Source organism: Sturnus vulgaris, chromosome 4, assembly GCF_052056855.1.
Source record: "Sturnus vulgaris isolate bStuVul1 chromosome 4, bStuVul1.hap1, whole genome shotgun sequence".
Classification (NCBI taxonomy): domain Eukaryota; kingdom Metazoa; phylum Chordata; class Aves; order Passeriformes; family Sturnidae; genus Sturnus; species Sturnus vulgaris.
The window spans coordinates 70,601,319-70,624,088 of NC_142246.1; the positions used below are offsets into that span (position 1 = coordinate 70,601,319).

A 22,770-nucleotide genomic window follows, 5' to 3' on the forward strand; every position below is an offset into this window, starting at 1 on the left:
GCACCACCCTGGAGTTCATGAAAATATGCCTTGGAAGGTCTTGCTTTTAATCCTCATGGCCATGAAAGTACTGCTCATCTAACTACCAGCAGCAAGTAAAAAAAAAAAAAAAAGCCTCTAGAATTTTACTAACCTTTATTTGCTAACTGTTGGCATTTTATTTCCTCTTGGAAATGATTTTGTATCTATGCTTAGTGAACATATATTTCTGCTACAGTCTCTGTTTTTTAAATATAGAGCATTAAATGAATCATTCTGTGCTATCAGCATGAAATTCACCACGCTTACTTACTCTTATGATTAAGATAGATTGGTTTGTTTATTGGATAATCTTATCAATTTTGCTTCAGGAGTTTCCTCAGAACCTGTGGTGCAGTCCCTGAGGATTGACTGTCTAACCTTTAGGAAGTGTAATTGATAAACTCCTACAGCTTTTGGTTTTTTTGGTGGTTCAAATAAAGAATTTTGTCTTTTCTGCCTAAATCAAGAAGTAATACTGCTGTAACAGGTTGATGATATTTTTAAGCCTTGAAGTTTGCATTCTGGTCACACATAGATTTAGAATTGGTTTCAGTTGATTAGACAATGAAGTCTAAGCTTGCAAAACAGATGAATCTTTCTTGATAATTTGGGTTGATCTAGGAGATTTAGGGGGCTTGTGTTAATAATATCTCAGTTAATTATCTGGAAGTCACATTCCACCATTCCAGTGTATCACGTGAATCAGCCCTTGCAAGTTTGTTCTGTGAATTTGGAACGAGCCCTTATGTGCACCTAAGTCCTGTATGTCCTTAGCAGAAAGACTGAAAGAAAAAAATCTCCCACTAAAAAAAAAAAAAAATTAATATTCTCAACAGACCAGGTTTTTAACAAGATATGTTTTTAAAAGGAACCTTTAGTAAAAAAAATTTGAAAATGCCTGTTGAGTGTCTGCTGCCAAGTGTTAGAGAAAACAAAATATGCCATCGAAGGACTTTGTGAACTGAGCACCTCGTTTTGCAGTTCTAAACCTATTCAACTCTCCTGATTGCATTTTTGCTGAAGTTGAGTTTAAAACTCTTGAAACTGTGAGTGGGTGAGGTTGAGGGCACATGGCAGTCTTCATATAATCCCCGAAAGGGTCGATTTAGATTTTGTAGTTAAAAAGTGGTGCAATTCATAAAGGTTCTTTGTGTAAGTATTTTAAATTAATTTCTGCCACAAAGCATTAGAGGTTGTGTGTCACTGTCCTGGTGCTTGTGTTACCAGGAAGGGAGGGAGCAGGAGCCTGGTGCAGGATTAGCTCTGCCTTCTCACATTCAGAAGAAAGCCTCAGGTTCTGGTGCAAAATTGAATATTGTTTTTTCTTCCTAAGCAGGTGTGAAAGTAAAGAGCTGGATGTTGAATTAAGGAACCTAATAGGGAAGAACAGCACTTTGGAGTCGTGTGAGGACCCCAAACCTCTTGCCCAAGAGAGGCTGAGCCCTCGGAGAACTTCGTGTTCCCTTAAGGTAATCACAGTGTGCTTTTGCAATGTTTATCTGCCAGGAAAGAGCGTTCAGGGGATGTTCCTGCGGGGCTTGACTATGCATGAAACTTTAGGATTTCTCAAATGATGCAATGAACTTGCTACACATTTTTTTTTTCCCTGATACAGCTACTTCCTGGTATGAGGAAGAGTGGCTGAGAAGGTCCATTTTATAGTGCTTTAAAAGGTCAGCTAAACCCACTGATTCTTATCCTAAGTGTCAAACCCTGTAGCCAGATGTGCCTTTTGGATAATACAGATCCTTGGAACTGTGTAAGCCCCAAAAAGCCCCCGTTTTTGATGCATTTGGAAGTTCTGATTTAACTGGGAATGAGCAGAGGTGTAGGACACAAAGACCTGTGGAAGTGTCAAAAAGGCTTTTAGATGAATAGGGAGAGAGGAGAAGGAAAATGGTGATGATTCAAACCCATACTCCTGTGGTATTGCAAACAGAAAATCGTAAGCCACCTGCTAAGGCGGTTCTTTGCCTGCACTGTAGCAGTGGTTAACAAGCCTGACAGAAACTTGTTCTGGGTTTCCCTCTCAGTTTCACTCCTCTCCCCTAAAATAGCGAGAATGGAAGGAATTTCCCCATTTTCCCCAAACTGGGAACAGGAACAGGGAGGGGTGTGGAGGAGAGGAGTGATTAAAGCATCAATGATCCACCTACAAGGGATGACGCTCTTACCTGCGTGACTCCAGCACGGGATGGGGAAAAGGAAAACTGAAGGCTGCACTCCGGGGCACAATGGAGGAAATTGATGAGGAGGTAAAAGGGAGATGACTCTCTTCTACGAAATCCGAAATTACACACAGCTCCTTTCACATGCAAACCGCCATCTCCAGAATGACTCATGACCTCGGGGCATGAAGCTGAGCCGAGCCTAAGGAGACACCGCAGGGTCAGAGCAGTGGGATTAGAAACGGTGAGAGAGAAGCCACAGGGAGGGATGGGGATTCCCGCAGGCAGGGGAGAAATAAACGTGGTGAAGCAGAAGTCAGGGCAGAACCAACCTTTGAAATGACAAGCCACAGATGATCCATGGAAACACCAAGTTTCACATGTTAGCTTCTCTCCAGCAGAAGGAGACATAGGAAAGGATTTGGGGAATATGGGGAAGAAGGAGAACAGATGTGCTCACCTTGAATCTTTCTGAAGGATGCTGCAGTGCTTCACACAGGAGACTGGCAGTATTTAATCTGTGGTGCTTTTATGCTCTTTGCATTTATAGCACTTCTTGCCTGTAAAATGTGCGTGTGTGTGGCTTTCAGAGCTTAAAGAGGGACACTTCACGATATTTCTTCACTAGACACATGCTGGCTATTTTTTATTTAGACTTTTAAGTCATGCAGCTTTTCACTTGGCTGATTATTGAGCTGGGCTTCAAGTGAGTGACAGTTTCACAGTTCTGAGGAGCTTCAACAACCTCAGTGTAAGGTGCTAGGAGTACCTGTCTTGGTTTGGGAAAGGAGGTCATACTTTTAGCATCTGGTACACTTTGTGAAGATTATGAAATAATATTAAAAACCACTGACAAGAGAAAATGTCTGTTTGCGAAATTATGCTGATTTGGACTTAAAATGAGGGGCAAATTATATGCTTAAGAGTTACGAAAAAGTTAATAATGAAACAAAAATTTCATTATTTCATACTTCCTTACACTGTCAGTCATTCATCAGGAAGTTATTTGTCAGAGCTCGCAGGTCATTTTCATTCTGTAACTTTTTTTCTGGAGTGAAGAGTACAAATTGCACTCTGCAGGATGGCATTTCCATCTGACCTTAAATCCCTTTCGAGGCTAATCTGTAAATTTCTGTAAACAAATTCGCCTTCTTGATGGGATTTTTTTTCCATAAAAATTTATGATATGCATGTGGTTTTAAATGCAAATATTTGAGAGGGAGAAAATATAGGTCTGCAGAATGAACTTGTCAGCACATCCTTCAGTCTAGGATTCCTTCAGTTGCAGCTTGTCCTGATGCTGCATTCTCCATTCTGGGAAAGGGAATAGATTTGCATTTTTTAGATTTGCAAATGTCATCCAATTATTTTCACATGAAACTTGCATTTTCATCAGCAGGCCTGAGTTTGCAAACTCTTAGGTACTTGGGAAGCCATGCCCTTATGGTTAGTGGATAAAGGAAATCCTGAATCCTGTGCTCAAATATTTTGATTTATTCTGAAACCATTTCTTGCTCTAATTTTATCTGGTTCCGACATAATAAGACACAAATTTGCATCTGCCCCTATTTTTCTGTTAGAGGGAGTGTGTAAATGAGCAGCACAAAAGGCTGACACACTTAGGGAAGGGAAGATCCCTTTCCAGCACACCTCTCTGCTGAGGCACAGGGGCCAGGCTGAGGCAGGAAGAGGCAGATTTTTTTTCTGCTTCAAGAACCAGTTTTATTCTTCAGCTAAAATCTCTCATTTTTTACCATTTCACCACATGCCTCAGAATGGGAAAAATGGGTATTTTGGCAAACACTGCTGGTATAACAGCTTCAGCAATAAAGCCAAAACCAAGGCTCAACTGGAACATGAGCTAAGTGAAGGTTCCCCAAAAGTCACCAAATTTTAATTCAAGTAATCTCAGAGTTAATCTAGCTTTGACAAGTCTGCAACTGAACAATAAATTTTTAAAGATTAAAATAAAAAAATCCCCAACAAACCTCACAGCAGATGCATGATCAGCTAGGAAAAAAAATATGACTTTGCCATTTTGGTCGATTTTGTTATCAAGGAAAGCCTCACATTTGCTTGCATATGAGACCTTTTAATGATTCTTGATTTCACTGCAGTTACTGAACAGACAAAGAATTTTCAGAAGTGAGAAATGGTTTTCATTACCTGAATTTATGAGTGATATTTTGTAGTAGTGACACAAGTTGTTCCCAGAATTCACATCCAGCATTCTGAAAATGAGAACTTTTATGATCTTGTGGTGCTGAGGCTGTGAGAGGATTCAGGGCTGACCGTAGCTCCAAGGCTCTGATTCCTAAAAGTCCTTTATGCTCAGGAAGCTCAGGTTGTCCTAGAATACAAACTAAAATATTTCTCATTTTTAAACAGGATATTAAAAGAAAATGAAACAACAATCTCACAGATGCTACTAATAGAAATCACGGGGTATCATGGAAATAAAATAGAAATTAAGATGAGGCTTCTAGGTTGTTGTAAGATGCCACTTGGGAGTTAACTTGGGGAGTGTGAGGGCCAGGAAATCTTCCCATTTACTTCCTGAGCAGCTTTTTCCATACCTGGCAGATTTTTAGGTTTGTGACTGCATTTACAATCTGGTTTTCAACTGGAATTTTCCAAGCAATTTTAAACTATGTGTTCTGTTCAACAGCTTCAAACCAAGTAGAAATGCTTTAAAATATTTGTGGGGCTTTTTGAATTCTGAAACATGATAGGTCTCCAAGTGTCCTTCTTTCAAGGATTTCTGTATATCTCAGGTTTCTGGAGTGCTGTTGTACAACTAAGTTTTTCTTGATAGCAGTAAACATAAAATGTAGTGTCCTTATCACTGTGATATCAATGCAAATGAATGTTGTAATCTCCTTCTCTTTCTTTTTGGTGCTATTAACTCTTTTCAGAAACAGGCAGTGATTTTGCTTCAACCTCCCAGTTTTTGCTGGAAGAATACCAGAATACCTCTGAAGAGCTTGAGTTTTTCTTCTCTACTCATTGGCATTTCTTCTATTCATCATTTCAGACATACTCTTCTCTCTCTGATCTGTCTTTATGTGGCAACCAGTTGTCCTTATGATGGCTAGGCAGGATGAGACAGGCACTGAAAAATACTTTGGTCTTAATTCTATTCTGTCCAATTTTATGCAAAATCATTCACTTGAAGCAGTCATTACTGCAGTCATGAAGAAATTATTAACAAAGGACTTGGTGTCCTAATGTCCAGGTAACTTTCCAGGAAATTGCTCAGCTCTCCAGGAAACTGTTGTGACCTAAATTAGAGTATCAACCAAGGGCTCAGCCTCATCCTCTCCTCAAAGTAATTTGAGCATTAGTATCTTTCAAGTGGGAGCTGTGATTGATGTGTGGGGTTGTGCTCTGGGTTTATTCTTCTGTCCCCATTGTGGGGACTGCTCAGTGCCTCACTCACCACAGCCCAGCGTGCTCCTGTGAGGAAACCAGAAACTGGGGCTGCTTTGCCTTGCAGGCCAGACCAGAAAATGCAGCTGTTCAACCTGAGCTTTCTCCAAAATTGAGTGGGGATGAGACTGCTGGGAGTGGGAGCTGGGGAAGGACAGTGTCTGGGCTTGAGAGGCATCACCCTCAAGAGCAGATGTGCAATGTGGAAGGTTTATGATGAGATTTTGATTAATCAGATGCCCGGTGTTGGTGTTTTTCTGCACCAGTTTATAGTCTTCAGTGCTGTACCTGATATGCTCAATATCTATTTTTTTATATAAGTGCAGATGAAATTCTTCTAATTTTTGATGAGTAGGATGACTCATGTAGAATCTGAATTGTCTTCATTAAAATAACTTTTGTTTTTTAATTTTTCTCTTGATACACCACAAGTTTTCCAGCTGCTCCATAAACCAGGAGAAAAATGGAAAGAACCTCAGGGTAGCAGGACATATTTCATATGCAAATATTATAGAATAGTAGCTTTCTTCCAAATTGTGGTTTGTATCTTGCAAAAGAGGAGTTTCTTAGTCACACATTGTGAACTGGAGATCTGGAATGTGGCTGCAAAACTCCAGCATTTCACAGGATTGCTTTACTTTGTCTAAATCGGTTTTTGGAAATTGAAAGAGGGGTTTCTATTATTTTCTGTCAAATTTCACAGGCTAGCTTTCATTTTATTCCTTGAAAATGAAATAAACAACCTCTGCTGCCAATGCAAAAACCATAGACCCAGAGATATTTCCACAAGAAGGAGCAGGATTTTTCTTTCATGCTTCCCTCTGAAATCCATTATTATTCAGAATTGCAAGACTGAAGACAAGAAAACTTTACCCTTTTCTGTTTCATTCTGAGTTTGTATAGGAAATCTGTGGAAGCCTTTTCTCTGTTAATTCTTTGTGTGAGTTTAACTTGGTTAAATTAATGTTAACATCTTCCTCTGAATGGAAACTGAGGCACAGGTTTGGAGTGTTGGGTACCTTTGAGTACCCAAGTCTTGAGTAGCTTGAAGCTGGATCCATGCTCAGGTAAGGCAAGTGGCAGAAGTGCAAATAAAACATCTGTCCTCCTTCATCTTTGTGCAGCTTTTCTTCGGGGAAACAAATCAGTTTTCCAATTTTGGTTTTCCCCTAAACATCTTGGGGTTTTTGTATGGGGGTGCTCTTCCCTGTAGCTGTTAACAGACTTTTCTTTTGCTCCTTTAGAAGCATGACTCACTCATTTTTCTGTTCTGATAGTTCACTCTTAGTGTCAATAATTGTTGCAATTACTGAAGTCCTTTTTTATAACTGGAAGCAGGGATAGAAAAGCCTGTCCTCGTATTTACTGAAAGAGCAAATACCCTTCCTTCCCTTACAAATGCAACTTCCTCTCTGGGGGGAACTGGCCAGGCAATTGTGATTTCCATGCACACAAAGCAGAGAGCTGCCTTGCCTGGCACATTAGTCATAGGCATTGTGCTTCATCCATTCTGGGAAGCCCCAGCCAGGAAGGAGGAAAAGGTTAAAATCAGAATTCCACCACTTCTTTCTGGACCTTGGCTGCTTCCACAGGCAGCACTCCTGGATCTTCTGGGTGTGAAAGCAATTCTCCTGCTCCTTTAGTCAACATAAAATAACTGTTTCATTGCTCTTCTTCCCAAGACACACAGTGAAGGAAAGGCTCCAGGCCAGCTTGGATGCACCTGGGAAGGTGGGAGTGACATGGAAGTTCCAGCAGAACCATTGGAAGTAAGTGACTGTGTTGGCTGCTCTCTGAAATGTTTTCTGGTTAACAGGAGCTGGTGCAGGTCACTTTGACAATTATGGGCTGATCTTTGTGTTCTATTCGATTTTTCTGAATGATTAAACTGTCTAAGAGTACAAGGAAATGTTAGAAATATTTTTACAGATGGCATTCTTAGAAAGAAGCCCTTTCCTAATGGTTTTTTTTTGCCTTCCAGTAGTTGCACAAAGGATGCACAAAGTGGTTCATTTGAGTGACCCAACAAATTCTGAGAGCAGTATTTGGGCTAGTTGGTGTCAAGTGTATGTTTAGTTGTTAGATTTGTGAGTTGTCCTATTCACTTGATCACTATTCTTAAACATCCTCTTCAATAGATGCCTAAGGCCCAGATGCTGAGAGCAATTCAGCACGGGAATATCTCCTTTAGCTGCCAGGTATTGCTTCAGATACTCTAAATGAAACATGTCTGTGAACCACAAGGAGAGGGATTAAGTGTTTTCTGGCTTGGAAGTCAAGGGCTCCACATCAGAGTTGAGCAGGACTGGCCATGGGGCAAATATGTGGTTGGGATTTTTGCCTTTGAAAAGACACAACAAAACTGTCTTTTGATCTTCATTGGTATTCAGCATTAAATTCTCTATCTACAGAAAATTTCTTCCAGACCTCAGAAGTGCTCACACTATTATTCTTGTTTTTCGTGTATTGGTTGAGAATTTAGGGAGGGAAACAAAAATCCCTGAGCATCTATCTGAACAGAGTAAGTTCTATTTTTATGAGGCCGTCTCTTTTTTTCCAGTACAGTTCTCTGTCTTTCTCTCTAATAGATCACATGTTTGTTTTCATGACAATCCATAGAAACTTCCTGGAAATTATGATATACAACACTGCCATTATATAAATGAGGGTCTATCTGTTGCTGTCCTGCATGAGTAAAACAACACATTTTTAAAATAATAGAACAATTACAGACTGATCTTCTCAATTTCTCCAAATGGCCTATTTGTTTTCTGTGTTGCTTGTTTTGAGCCCGTTGTGCTAGTTTATCACCTTGGGCCTGCAAGCACTTACCAGGGGCAATCCTACTAATTATTCTAGTTCTTGTAAATGAGGGGAACTAATTACACCAAGTCATGCTCAACTTTTGTGGCATGTACTCCTTGTTTGTATTGTCATCTGCAAGATGATTAAAATCCTGTTTTGTGTTCTGTGTCTCAGATGGTACAAATAGATACAATTTTGGTTATTTCAGTGGCTATTTGCATAATGGTTCAATTAAAACACAGCCTGAGTGGGTGTAAAGCAGATGTACACTCCAGAATCAGCTGTCAGCAGGTGTGAAGGTATTTAGATACAAATTTGGTGCAAGATGTTTATTTCAGTTCCTTTATGTGCACCTGTCAGAGTGGATGGGAGTTTTACATGAGAATCTTGAAGAGAACAGGCTAGAGGCAATTAATTTTTGAACATTGCTTTTTTCCAGCCAAGGCACACAGTACTGAGCAAAAAGAAGCCTTTATCATGCAATTCTCTGGAGCAACAGATCCTCACACTGGAAAGACAGAGACGAGAGGTAATCCTAAATATTCCCTTAACCACGTGGTGACTGATTGTACCATGCCTATGAATCTGGATGAGCAGATTTATTGTTGTACTTTATTTAGTACAAAGAGCAAATTTTATCAAAAACCACTATTGCTAAAGGCCAAGGAGCAACAAGCAGGGTTTGCACCCAGTAGGGTTCCAGTCAGTAGAAGTCTTCCACTCATTGGTTTGAAGTCAAAGACCTTCTAATTGGAAATAGATTCATGGAACTTGTAGCAAACTAGCAGGGAAGTCCTTGGCCACGCAGGAGGTGCAGCTTGGGATTTGTGCAGTGTTGCAAATGATCCACCTGTAGCTTATCGTGTGTTTGCACGTTTCCTGAGTGCTGCTTCCTGAATGTTCATGTGCTTTAACCGAAATACCAAAGCACTGGCAGATGGGCTGCAAGGCTTGCCAAACCTTCAGCTTGCTTCTTCTGAAATAAATGAACTGGCCAGATGATGAGGAGGTTGGGAACATTCACTGACAGAGGATTAGAATGCCAATCTGGTTTTGATTTACTGAAAATGTTGAAATAAGTGTTATTTACTGTGCCTTCCTGGTAATTACAGCTTCTGGAGGTGAACAAGCAATGGGATCATCAATTTAGAAGTATGAAACAGCTTTATGAAAAGCAGGTAACAATGCTGACAACTTCTGTTGCAATATGTGTGCCACCTGCTGACAGTTAAGTCTGTGTTTAAATACCAGCCAGCCATAGCCACGGTAAATATCTTTGTCTTGAGCTCATAAACTGAAAAAGCTTCATCATATAAAAGTGAAGCCAATGTGTGTCCATCTTCAATAGGACAAACTAACCAGAGAAGCAGGGTGTCCCTAAAATAGCAGGGTCCAGTGTGGACATGACAGCAGAGATCTTCATGCCCTCCACACTCTAGTAAAAATGGCACAGAGCTGGGAGCACAACTAACTGAAAATCAGCCTGGTGTGCCCAGCCCCTGATCTACATCATAACATATGTGCTGGTTCCTGTCCCATCTCTTGTGAAGCCTGGGAGCTTCCTGGTAAATTCTTCATTAAAGTTGCCCTCTCTAAGCAGAGACTTTCAAAATGAATTGTAAATAAATATTTTTATTTCTCTTTTTTTTTTTTTCCATCCACGTTCCAATTGACGTATCTTTTATCCTTGCTTGTGACTGTGTGGCATCATTGCTGCAGACATTATCATAAGCTGCCTAGTGAAATTCAGTATTTACAATTTTGTCTGGTATTCCAGAACCCAAGTTGGTTCATTGACTGACACTTCTCATCTACTGTTCCCTGTAAGAAAAAGAAACTTATAGAATGACTTAATGTGCTTATCAGGAAAATTTTCTCTCTAATATTTTCCAGAAAGCTTTACTGAGATCTGAATCATTCATTTACTTTTTCCCACAAAGAGGAATACAAATAGCTCTTCTTCACTTAATCTGGAACTGCTTTATGCCTCTGGCTCAACACCCCGAAGGTGCTGTGCCTTTCAGAGAGCCCAGCATGGCCTGTCACTTGCTTTTCAGCTGGCAGAGATGAAGGCAAAGCTGGACGTGTCGGAGAGGAGAGTGAGCGAGCTGCAGCAGGACAGACAGCGGCAGCATCCAGAGGAGGAGAGGAGGCGAGAGCTGGGCAGAGAGAGGCTGTTGCAGGAAAAGGTAGGAGGGTGCCCTGTGGCACTCCTTCTGTGCTCTGTGCTGAGCTCTCTCTTGCCTTTCATCTTTCTCCCCTTGTGTGAGGCAGAGCGTGGGCTGTGCACAGCCCAGAGGTGAGACTGTGGCTCCTCAATATCTTACCCAAGGCAGTGGCTGCTGAGGCACTGAGTTCATCACAGAACTGTGTACAGAGAAAGAGTCATTTCAGTATGACTGGCAGACGGCACAGCATTAGTGTGTGGGGGAGTAAAGAGCAGGTTGATATCTAAACTGCACAGATTTCCCTCCTGCACAGTTCAGTTCAAGGTGAATTTCTGTGTGAAGGAAAATGCTGCAGTTATTTCAAATGGAAGAGGAACATCAGTGCAGATATTGCACAAAGTGCTTGGCAAGAAATATTCGAGAAGTGAATGCAGCTCCAGTCCCCTGGGCTTTGGCATTGACAGTGCAGGCTCTCATACATGTGCTGGCTCTCTCAGCTCCCTGCACACATTAATGGCACTGTCAGTGCAGTTATCAGGGCTGGAAGTGTCTGGGCTCCAGAGTGGTGCTCACCAAACCCTCAGAGTGGTAGGGCTGCTCTCCCAGGACTCCTTGGGCACTGGCTCTTGTAGTGGGCTTTTGCATCTAAACTTAGATCCCTGAGCTGGATTCCCACATCAGTAAAACCACTGGCCTGAATGATGGGCACCTACACAGAACTTTGTGCTCCATTTTAGAAACCCCACAGTGTGGTGCTTCCTGTTCTCATTCTGCTTCATGGTATCATGTACTTCATGACCCCTAGTGAGAGTTTCTGGATGGTGATGATGGCTGAAGTTGGGCTTCTCTATTCACGTGGTAACTGAAACGAGTGGCAATTGCATCACGATTGCATCACTTCCAGGCTCAGAGAAGATGTGAGTTAGCTGCTGCAGGGAAAGAAATGCAACCCCCTTAGCTTACATCTGCATAAGCAGAACATTCTTCTTACTTGCTTATCAATTAGTCTTAGCTAAGCACACACTTGATTCCAAATCCATAGTGCAATTTACGTGTTTTAACACAAACTGCATTATGTACTTGCTGAATCACTGCCTTTATTTGCTCTGAGTGTTGATTCAATGTGACACAGTCCATATTTCTGTTCATGTTACTGCCTGCCTTTTAATGTGTAACACCTGGGAAAATACCTACCATAAAAAGAAGGATGAGTGGTACACTCTCTCAGAATTTTTACTGCATACATGAATAATGAACTAAATGACAATATAGTCCAAAACCTTTTTATGGGGACAGGTTAACCAGCATGAAACTTGAGTCTTAAATCTGCAATTTTTTTTTTTTAAGTTACACACTCACCCAGGAAGTGCTTGAGCTAGCTGCTGGATGAGTTCCTATACTTATTGCAGAGATACCCTGCAAATCTTGCCTAGTTTTTGGTGAAAATGTCCCAGCTAACTTATAACAGAGCAGAGTCAAGCTTCCTTGTGTGTAAGCAACAGTTACTCAGGGGTGTTTTTTACTGGCTCAATTAGCACATGGTGATGAATTTCTGATGATCTCTGTGGCTGGCTGCACAGAGATGTGCCTTTTACACAGAAAAAAACCCATTCCTGTGGTGTGATGTGCCTGTGATTGTTGGATCTCACTTTTTTTATTCACATAAAGCAGCTGCAGAAAATATTTGGAATACTTTTTTTTTCTTCTGGTTTTGTCTTCAATGTTGAATGGGAATGGCTGGGACTCCACCAGCATTTAGCCCTGGCCTTATTCTCTGAGTACATAAGAGAAATGCAGGTCAGGAGTTAACTGTGGATGTGATTTTGATCTGCTTGGCCTGCCAGCATTCCCATGCCTTCGTGCAACTGCAGAGAGCAGGGATTTAGTCTGGTATGTTGTCTCTGTCTCATCATATGGTGAGTGGTCAAAACAATTTCTACAGACTTTATCATATCTGGGTGTACTAATGATCTGCCTTCCTGCTGCCTCCCTTCCCAACTGTTTTTGGGACAACAAAAATGCAGCACATCTGTCAGACAGAAGATTATTCGGAAAATCGGTCTTGAAAAATGTTTCCATCTGCATTTCTGCAGCATCTCTCCGTATTTTTTGCATCCCAGAAAGATACAGAAGTCCTTAGTGAAGCTCTCCATGAAATGAAGGAAGAGAACAGGCTCCTGAAGCAGAAGAATGCCTCAATGACCAGAAAGAAAGAACACTATGAGAGTGAAATAAGTCGTCTCAACAAGGTAGGAACAGGAGTGAGCTACTGATGCCTCTAATTCTGGCATCTCTGTTGTCAGTGCCCTACCAGATGCCATCTTCTCAATCCTGGGTCAGCAGCCTGGTGGCAAACACATGATCACCACTGGGGAGCTGGGGAAACAAGCAAGAACTCGCTCCAGCTCAGATCTGTGCATGCTGCTCTTGGCAGGTAGTAGGGGTGCATTGCAAAGAGAACAATTCAGAGAGTATTTGGCTTCTCCTGTAAAACCTCTTTATATGTCATGTCTAAGCCCTTTCACATCCTTCCTCCCCAGAGCAAAAGGGAAATGGCACAAAGATGCTTCTGTATGCACCTAGTGTAAGACTGTGGTTGAAAGGAAAGGTCACACAGCTTAAAAACTCATTTTACATGTATTCTGTGTCTGAGAGTGATGGCTTCTCTTCAGAAGACATGGTCCTGTCCAGTTGTTTATATCCACACACACACATATTCATACCTATAATATTATATGTATATATATCTCACTGAAGAAATTGTCATTAAATAGCTACATGGGATTTTTTTTAACCGAGGAAAGTAATAAATGTAATTTTGTTTCATCAAAAGATCACATAAAGCAGTGGGTGTTTTCTAGCAATTTTGTATTTCATGGTGAACCACAAACACTTCCTGAGGAAATGCACTGCAGTAACCATTGCTGTGTAACTTTAATAAATGCTTTAATAAGCTAGAGTGCCATGATGTACAGAAGTCAAGCCAAAACACATCATGTTGCCATAAGAAAACAATCTGACAGAACCCATGAAATCTAGCTCTTTTTGAAATGCATTGACAAGACTTGCTCAAAGCTCCAGTCTAACTTGAATTCAGGTTTGTTTAAAAAATTATTTTAATGTTTTATTTTGCTGTCTTATGACATGGCTATAATAAGACAGATGAATATATAGAGCATTCTTTTAAATGAAGCATCAATTTCATACACACTTTTCCAACAGTTACTTACTGATTTTTCTGTGCATTTGCAGCCCTTACATCTCATGTCATGAATACACATGAGACAGAAAGGGACCCTCTGTGCCCTTTTAACTTTAGTCCCCTGCTATTTCAGGTTCAGTCACTTGAAGTTAGAAATTCTCTGAAATCAAACAACATTTTCTTCTTTTTATGTGCATGGGTAAAGCAGGGTCTCACAGTATTAGTTCCAAATCTAGTTTAAAAATCATCTTCACCTTACCATTAACCTTTTGAAGACTGAATTTTCTGGATTTTTCTTACCCCCCCCCCCCTATAATTCTGAGGTGTAGAACCTCCTCAGAAAGGTATGAAAGAGGGGTAATCAGGGTGTCTGTATTTCCACCCTCTCAGTTTTAGGTTCAACCTTCTTTATGCATTGGCATGGAACACAAGCTTTGCCACTATTATACCAGTTTCACTTCTGAACAATTCTCAGGGACAGCACCTCATCAGATAAAAAGCTTTCCTTTTTTGTGCCTTTCATGGAAAGTGCTTGGTTTTCTTTGGGCCTTGGATAATTAATACCAACTAATTATTTATTGGATTACTTTGGATACTGGTTCTCCTGTTTGGCCACTTCTTCCCCCTTTACCTCTTCCCCCTCCAAATATCTTCCATCCTTCCTTCGTGGAGTGTGGGCAGCAAGGGAGAGCTGAGGATCATCAGCATGAATACAATTTTGAAAAGGGGTGAAGTGAAGGATTCATATCTTATGTGACAGAATTTGAAAAGTACTGAATGGTGTTTGTGCTTGAGTAAAGAAAATAATACGTAATTATAATGTGTGGTATAGACAGAGAGGTCTAGGAATGATCTAAAGATTATCCCAGTCCAAGGGAGAGCTGTGGAGCTCAAATAAATACAAATACTTTGTTTACAAATAAACAAAGTCTGCGAAGAGCTGTGGCAGAGTATCAGGGTAAGAGTTAAGGGTGGTGCCAGTGTTGTGTGTATTCGTAACTCCCTCTAGTGACAAACTATAGAGGCTACACGACTTCCTCTCAAACGGGAGAGCTTACTTTGCTCCACGTAAAGGAATTTTGCACTTTTAGTGCAAAAAAACATTTCAGACTTTACTGTAGTAAAGTGGATTTATATCCAGTGTGTATAATAAGTGAAGGGGAAACCTCTTTCTAATAATTTTCAAGGATATTTTATCTTTTTCATGTAGTGAATGTCTGTTTAGTAATTTTGCTGTTTGACCTTTCAGGCCCTTCTGGATGCATTGAAAAAGCAGCACCCACCTGTTGTTGGGACTCCTCCAGGGAAGGGTGACAGCAACAGCATTGAGGAGATGAGAACCCAACTTGAAGTTCTTAAACAGCAGGTAAGGACAGCTCAGGTGAGCCTGGATGGGTTTCACACTGCATCATTTTGCCTTCTCTGCCAGGGACTGTGCTTGGTAAACTTGCTGTGTAGAGCTTTTGAAAGGAAGAGCAAATTGAGCCACAGCCCTTTGGAACGATGGTTCCCCAGATGTTGTCATCACAGCAGTGGCCACAAAGTGAAACTAAGTCCTGGCAAAGGACTGGAGCAAGGGCTTGAGGAGGACTCCAAGGAGCAGAATGGCTCTCCTGACTCCTGGAGGTGTCCTGCCAGCTCTCTGCTAGGAGCTGAATGTCATCCAGAGGGAATGCTAAATTTCATCAGTTACTGCTTTGGTTTATCTTAGAAGTTTGCACTATAGTGAATTATCCAAGGATCCTAGTCTTGAAAAACTAGAACATTGGCACTGCAGTTTTTCTAAGTGTGAGACAAACCATTTGCAACCATCACCTGCATCCCAAGGACTATAGATTTGTATTTATTTATTTATTTTTTAATCTTTGTCCTGAGCAACTCAAATGCTTAGAGCACTGTCTTTCTTTCCATATGAAAGAATCTGTTTAAAAACAATATCGTTTTCAGATAATTTTAACACTTCAGGTCTGTTGTCCTGGATAGTGTCAGGGTTAACGTTATTGACACACAAATGGATGTGATCAGAATGGGAATTTTATTCAATGGGAATAAAATACTTGTTTCTGTCACGTTTGACAGCAGAGCCAGATTTTGCTCTCTAATGTAATGCTTGCCACATGCTGGAGAACAAAATCCTGCACTTGATTGTACGGTAATGAGTTATTTCATTCTACACAATAAAATAGAGTAAACCTTCTTTTATTTTTTTTCACAATTCTCATGGGGTATCCATTTTATGAATGTGTTTTTCTAGTTGTATAAATCAGTACAGTGAGTCCAGACTTCCTTCTACACAAAATGGAGCAGAAGGCTCTAACTGGATGGAGAAGGGACTCTTGGGACAAAGAGGGACGTGACAGAGTCCCACGGGAGCTTGGCTGTCATCAGCCCATCCCTGGTCACAGCAACGGAGATGAAGGCATTCATTCTTTGGGAGGTGTCCCCTCTTTGTCAGGGCAGCAGAATAAATGGCAAAACTGTGCCCAAGAGGTTCCCTTGCAGCTCCAGCAGATTGTACAGCTGGGGAGTGGGAGGGAGGTGAGACAGCAGAGAGGGAATTGGGAGAGAAGAAAAGAGGAAATACTGAGGAGAGAAGTGTGTAGATGGACAAGGGATGCAGGGATTTCTGCAAGTCACAGCTTTGTCTCTGCTTCAGAGGGTCAGGAAAAGAATTTATAGAGCCCTGTGTTGACTTTTTCCTTCCCCTGAGATATTAATATTTTTCTAGTCCTTCTGTGAAGTCATAGTGGTGCTTCCAGCAGAAAGAAAACTGAATCTCTCCAATGGGCAGGGCATGAGCCACAGCAAGCAAGTTTTTTTTGGGAAGAGACTGTCAGCAGACTTTTGTGAGCAACCAAGGGGACATGAAAGGGCTTCTGAAAGTTCTGGTGGTGGTTCCCACCCAAACATGCCTTTGCTGCTGTTTGTCAGTAGAAGTGCCACCAGCCTCCAGCTTCTCACCAGGTGGATGCCTACCCATTAGCTGAAGAATTAAGGCAGTCATCTTAACACCAAATAATTTATGGATTTGTGTTTTGTTCCCAAATCTGTGTGCTCGCTGCCTATGCCTGGGGTGGTCAGATATTTTTTAATGGGATGAAGCTCTGTGATTCCTGACCACATAAAAAAGAGCTAAGCCACTCCATCCTTCAGCATTTGCAAGGCAGTTTATTTTCTAGGAACAGGGTCAAATATCTGTATTTCCACTGGGAATTGTGTGCATTCCATTTGGAAATGTGTGCATTACCCTCCCCTCTGCCTCAACACTGGGATGGGGAGGTTCTTCTAGAAGTCCTTGCACCTGAGATACAGGAGGGAGTTAAAAGTGCCCATAACTGAAGAGAAAACTGGAAAAATGTTGGTAAAATGTTTGTTCTGCTACTGCTAATCCCTTAAAAAGATCGATACTAGTATTTGCTATCTCGTTTAAATATTTAAAACTGATATTTGCCAGTCAGCTTTTTGAATTGTGAGATTGTACAAAAACTGGCACTGGGGACTGTTTCAATTGATGTGTGCCACTGGAGAATTGCCATCATTGGTCACAAAAAAAAGACCAGGGAAGCTTTTTTTGGAGGATTGTACAGAGCAGGGATCCCCTTGGAATTCACCCTCCTGCTTGGGCAGTGCTTAGAAAGCAACCAAACCACCAAGTGGCTCTGCTGAAGGTCACACACTGTTCATGATGATTGCAGGTCCAAATATACGAGGAAGACTTCAGAAAGGAGAGATCTGACCGAGAGAGGCTTAATGAGGAGAAAGAAGCATTGCAGAAAATTAATGAGAGATTACAATCTCAACTGAGTAAACTCAGCTCTCAGGTATGAGTCAAAAGAAAGCTCTCATTGCCAGCACATGTGTATTTTATTTTTTTTTTCTCACTTTCCACACAACTCAAGGCTTTCTGGCTTCCATTAATTGACATTGGATTTTATATGAGGTCACCACCTGGGATGAAATCATTCTGAAGTAATGCAGTAAGAAGATGAGAAACGATTAGAGAAGATTTCCAAAATAAGTAGATGAAGGGAGTATTTATTGCAAAGACTTTTCAAACATATCTGAAAATGGAGGAGGGGGAGGGTGGATACAACCAAAAACAAATCCAGAGGACTTTGATTGTTTCACTGGCACTTGATATAAGAGTTGTAAGATCAAACCAACTTTTGAAATAAAGAGCTTCTGTAGTTAATCCTGACCTCTGCAATTGAATTACAGAGTGATGTTAATATCGCTGAGGAAAAAAAAATGGTCTCCATACAAATTAGCTAAGCAGCCTCTGCAATAATTTTTTCTTGCAACATCCTTTTTATCTCTTCAAAGTAGTGTCAGTAGGAAGCCATAGTAAAATCATGGCATGCAAAACTCTGAGCTTTCTCAATCCCCATTTAAGAATGACGAAATTCCGAGGTTTCCTGTCTTGACAAAATTGTGCAATGCTTTAAAAGAACGGCTGATTACCAGAATGCTCGGTGGTGATTTATTGTCCTCCCCAACATTGTTGTGACACAGAAACTTCAGGATTGTCTTATTCTCAACCAAGCCATGCATCAGAGGTGGTGGGGTGCTGCTGAGGTGTCAGAGGCCAGGTGCTGCCCAGTGCCCCTCACTCTGGCTGGTTTCAGCCATGACTGTCCCTGCAGTGCACCGACAGTTCACACCAAATATCTTCCTGCTTGTCTCTTCCTGCCTTGGGATTTGATTAAACAGAGCTTGTGGAGGATTTTAAAGATGAGAGCAAGCATATAAAACATTTATTAGTTTGTTTTCTCAAGTCAAATTATTGAGTTGTGACTCACAGGGTCACAGAATATTAATCGTCTTTTACCCCTTCTTGCTCCGTCCTTAGGCAAATTCCTGTTGACTCTACTGGAATGTAGAGGGTCTAAGAAAAGGCAGACCCAAATCTGAGGCCAATAACTTTGGTCCTGTACCAAAATTATTTACTTCATCTTGTCGTGCAAGTGACTGTCTATGTAGTTCTGCTTCAAACTATTGAAAGCTACTGTGTGTAATGAAAATATAGAATTGTTTTGGAATAGAAAAGACACAGAAATGTGCTTGAAACCAATGTTTTCCTCACATAAAAGGCGTCAAGACTGTGGTGTGGCACAAGTCAGGTGTCTTAAATAATTTTTTAAATGAGTAGTAGTCTGAAGGATCTAACAAGCAGCATTGCAACCCACTTGAACCTGAATATTCTGTTGGTTGTATTCCACTGCTGATGCATTTCTTCTTGTTCTTATATTCCTGACAGGCAAAAGACCAGCCAGTGCAGCCTGAGAGGCCCAGCTACCCAGCTCCACTCTTCCTCTCCCCATGTGTCAACTATGGGGGTTGTGGGATGGTTCTTCACTATCCAGATCCACGGGTGCATCCAGTGCCTCACAGGGCACAGCAGCAGCAGCAGCAGCGCTCGGTAAGGTTGCCAGCATCACCTGTGTGACAAGGACACTGTGATTTTCTCACAGCATGGTCACCTCAGGTGCCATCACCTTGCCATCCTCAGCAGCAAATGAATCTGTGCTTTCCTAGCCTGTTGTTTAGTCCAGATCGAGATCGAATTCACTTTGGCAAACGCTCTTATCTGTAACAGCACTAAGAAGAAAAACAGGATTCTTTTACATTTGTTTGTTAATTTAAAAAATAAGGTTGGTTGAGTGGAATCTTGCTGATTTCTCAGATTAATTTATTTCCATGACACACATTCAGAGCCCTTTCTAGCTGTATAATTACCTCACTTCAGAAGTAAGGATCTGCTCTGAGCCTTCAACCTAAGATAATAAAAACCAAATCAGCAGAAGTGGAAGTTCTGTCTGAGTGTGGCTAAAACAATGGGAAATGTGCTTTTTTTCCTGGAACACAACAGGGTCTCCCTCAGCATAAAGAATAGCTTTGCACTGAAGCAGGTTCTGTGAGTGGGAGTTCTTTATTCCAAGGAAAATAGTGCTTCAAAGAATATTTTTGAAGTGCTTTGGGTTATCTAAGTGAGCTGGCTTGTTCCAATCTAGTGGGAATGCATTTAAACATGGTGAATGTCATTTTAAATACACAATATCTGTTTCTGACTATAAAGCTGTCACATATGGAAAGATGCTCATTATTTGAGAAATTATAGCTGAATTTTTGCAAAATGCATGTAAGGCTTTCAGGCTGTAGAAATCCAAGGGAAAAGCTGTGGTCAGACAAGTAATTTCTGTGCTTCAGGAGTGTGCTTATCTGCCTATTTATCAAAGTTGGAAGTATTGCAGAATGTTTTTCCCTGCAATTTGGACACTGGCCCAGATTATTTTGGCTCTTCTCCCTGAACTTTCATCATCTGGGTTTCTAATTCTGTGAGGGATCACTGGGTTTACAACTTTGTCATTCCTGCCTGAGCACCGGTGTCAGTCTGACTGGTTGCTTTGTAACTCCCAGTTTCATTCTGACCTTTTTTTTCCCCAGTTCTTTGCCTGTGCTGCTCTGAGCTTTGGGTACCTCCCCGAGCAATTTGTTAGCAATGAAGAAAGGTGTTAGAATTTAATGGGTGTCCTGATAAGTAATCCTGCATGTTTAGGCTGTGCTTTTGCTTTTTCGTTCTTTTTCTGTTCTTGCACTTTTTATTTCCTTTTTACACTCCAGTAGAAACATTTTGGTTAGTCTGGTGTGAAATAAATATCTTGTTCCTGAAATTCATTCAAGTTTGTGAGGGATAGGTTCATAAAAAGAGAAGAATTGATCAGAGAACATAAAATTCACCAGAAACTCAAAAAAATCAATGCAAATTAGTGTAATTTGAGCCACTGGTGAAAAACTACCTGTGCTTAGAGCTTTGTGTCAAAGTCTAATTTGTTTGCCCAGAAGCACAGAATTAATTAATAATTCCTGTGACTGGTACAATTGAAGTTAAAATACAAGAGCTCTTTTTTTTTTTTTCCTGACGGTATATGAGAGTGATTACTGCTGTATAAGCATGAATGACAGCAAAACATGCAAGTTAAATCTGTTTTCTCTATCTATAGCTTCATCCTGCCATCTTAATTCAAGCAAAACTTCTGTAGGGGGTCTATGAATTTTTTTCCCTGCAAATTGAAATCTGCAAGATTCCCCTTGGGATTACTCAATGATTTTGTCAGAGTAATTTCTGCAAAACAAGAATCATTTTTCCAGTGTAACTAATTTGAAGCAGCAATTACCTAGAATTTGACAAGCTTACATGGACTACTTATTCCAGACAGACAGCCTAGCACAGCTTCAGCTGCAATGGCTGGGCCCAAAGTTGTTTTCTCTAGTGGTAATTTGCTACTCATTTACCACAGTGGGTGGTATAAATTATAATGCACTATTTCTTCCAAGATTTCCCTGGACAGAACTATGTCTGCATGGACATAACCTTCCCAGTATTTCCTCTTATGAGAAAGATGGGAATTTTCCCTATCCCACAGTATTTTCAGGAAGTTATTTGATAATAGCTGATGTTATAGTAACAGCAGTGCTAACCTGTGAGGAGAGGGAGGAAGGGAGAGAACTTTATTTTATGGTTCATTCCTGTCACACTGGAGCATTTTACAGCTGTTACAGATGCAGTCAAACTGGAGCAGCTTCACCTGTCAGGTGGGCCAGGTTTCTCTGGGGGTCTTTGGCAGAGGGAGATGCCTGCTGGTGTCTTCTGCTGCACTTTAAAATCTGGTTTGGTTCTCTTAATGCTTCGTTGTGATTTGTAGGATCTAGAAAGGTTTACACCAGTTTTTCTAAAACCACAGGAAAGGAAGAAAGCTAGAAGACTGGGATTGATGGAAACAAACCTAAATACAAGATTATTTTCTAAACTCCTTTTGTGAGGCTAATGAGAAGCTTCACAGCACAATTATGTTTTTATCATGTCACTGTTCTTTTGTTTGAAGTGCCTGTGAAGTCCATATTGCTGCAATAATGTTTTATTGTTCTGTGCAGCCAGACTATCAGTGGTATGTTCCTGACCAGCTTCCGCCAGATGTGCAGCACAAGGCAAATGGTAAGACAACAGCTGTACAGAGCATGTATTAAATGTACTTTTTTTTTTTTTCAAATGGAGGCCTTTGAGGGATGTAGAATAAACTTTCCTGTCTATCTGCTGAGTGCTTATGTGACAGCTTTGCCTTGGAGAGTAAAGGTTGGTGGGTGTGCAACACAGGTGAGGTTTCTGATGTAATAGCATCTCTGTTATAGCTTTGTTGCAATTCATAAAATGTCTCTATTACACATTACAGGATCACACATTTGCCTCATTAAACACCTAGTAATAGTTCTAAAGAAAAGATACCCTCAGAATTCTCCTTAGAGCTTCTGTTTCTCCAGCAAAAACCGAATTTAATGACGTGCCAAAACTGGGGACCAGCATGGGGCAGGTTTAGGAGTCCTTGGTAACAAAGTGCAGGCTTTAGGATGTTGTTTCACCTTAAAGGCAGAATACCCATTGCTATTACTGATCTGTTCTGGAAGTTCAGGTGCCAGGTCTGAAAGCAGAGCCATGCAAGTGAACAGAGTTCGACACTTGCCAAAGCTCAGTACAAACTATTTTTTGGAAATGGGGAGGAGTAATTAATATTTGTGTCTGGATTTGAAGTCACTCTCGAGTGCTTTGAAGCACTTGTTTCAGACCACTCAAAAGATGGACACCACAAGGAATCTCTTCTGGGTGGGAATCTGCCATCCCATAATGCCAGTGGGTGCCATGTGGGGTGGCAGGGTGTGCTGAGTCCAGAAGCTGCCTTGTTACATCTGGAAGAAGATGATGGCTACAGAGGAACTGTTCCATTATTTGCTGTCATCCAGAAGAGATGGTAGGGTGGGAATGTAGCTCACCAAAATGGCTGATGGGCATCCCATAATGACATGGCAGCTCTTTGGAGGGTTCTGATGTGGTCATGGGGAAAGTAGTGCTGTGCCTGCACAACAGAGCAGGAGATTAATTTTGCCATTCCTCCCACTCAAACTCCAAGTGATTTACTGCAGAGAA

General features: G+C 41.1%; 1 protein-coding gene across 5 annotated transcripts in view; it reads left to right on the forward strand.

Annotated features, from left to right (window-relative positions):
• Positions 1–22,770, forward strand: part of TNIP3 (TNFAIP3 interacting protein 3) — a 56,147-nt gene that overhangs the window by 28,282 nt on the left and 5,095 nt on the right. For 3 of the 5 annotated variants that reach the window (XM_088164217.1, XM_088164220.1, XM_088164218.1), the window contains 10 exons: positions 1,358–1,490; positions 7,301–7,387; positions 8,863–8,952; positions 9,536–9,601; positions 10,481–10,612; positions 12,712–12,840; positions 15,043–15,159; positions 17,489–17,614; positions 19,051–19,212; positions 21,726–21,786. In XM_088164217.1, the coding sequence (XP_088020343.1) occupies positions 1,358–1,490; positions 7,301–7,387; positions 8,863–8,952; positions 9,536–9,601; positions 10,481–10,612; positions 12,712–12,840; positions 15,043–15,159; positions 17,489–17,614; positions 19,051–19,212; positions 21,726–21,786 (1,103 nt within the window). Of the gene's footprint in view, positions 1–1,354; positions 1,491–7,300; positions 7,388–8,862; positions 8,953–9,535; positions 9,602–10,480; positions 10,613–12,711; positions 12,841–15,042; positions 15,160–17,488; positions 17,615–19,050; positions 19,213–21,725; positions 21,787–22,770 lie in introns of all 5 variants that reach the window. The other 2 variants (XM_088164215.1, XM_088164216.1) reach the window with 1 other exon arrangement.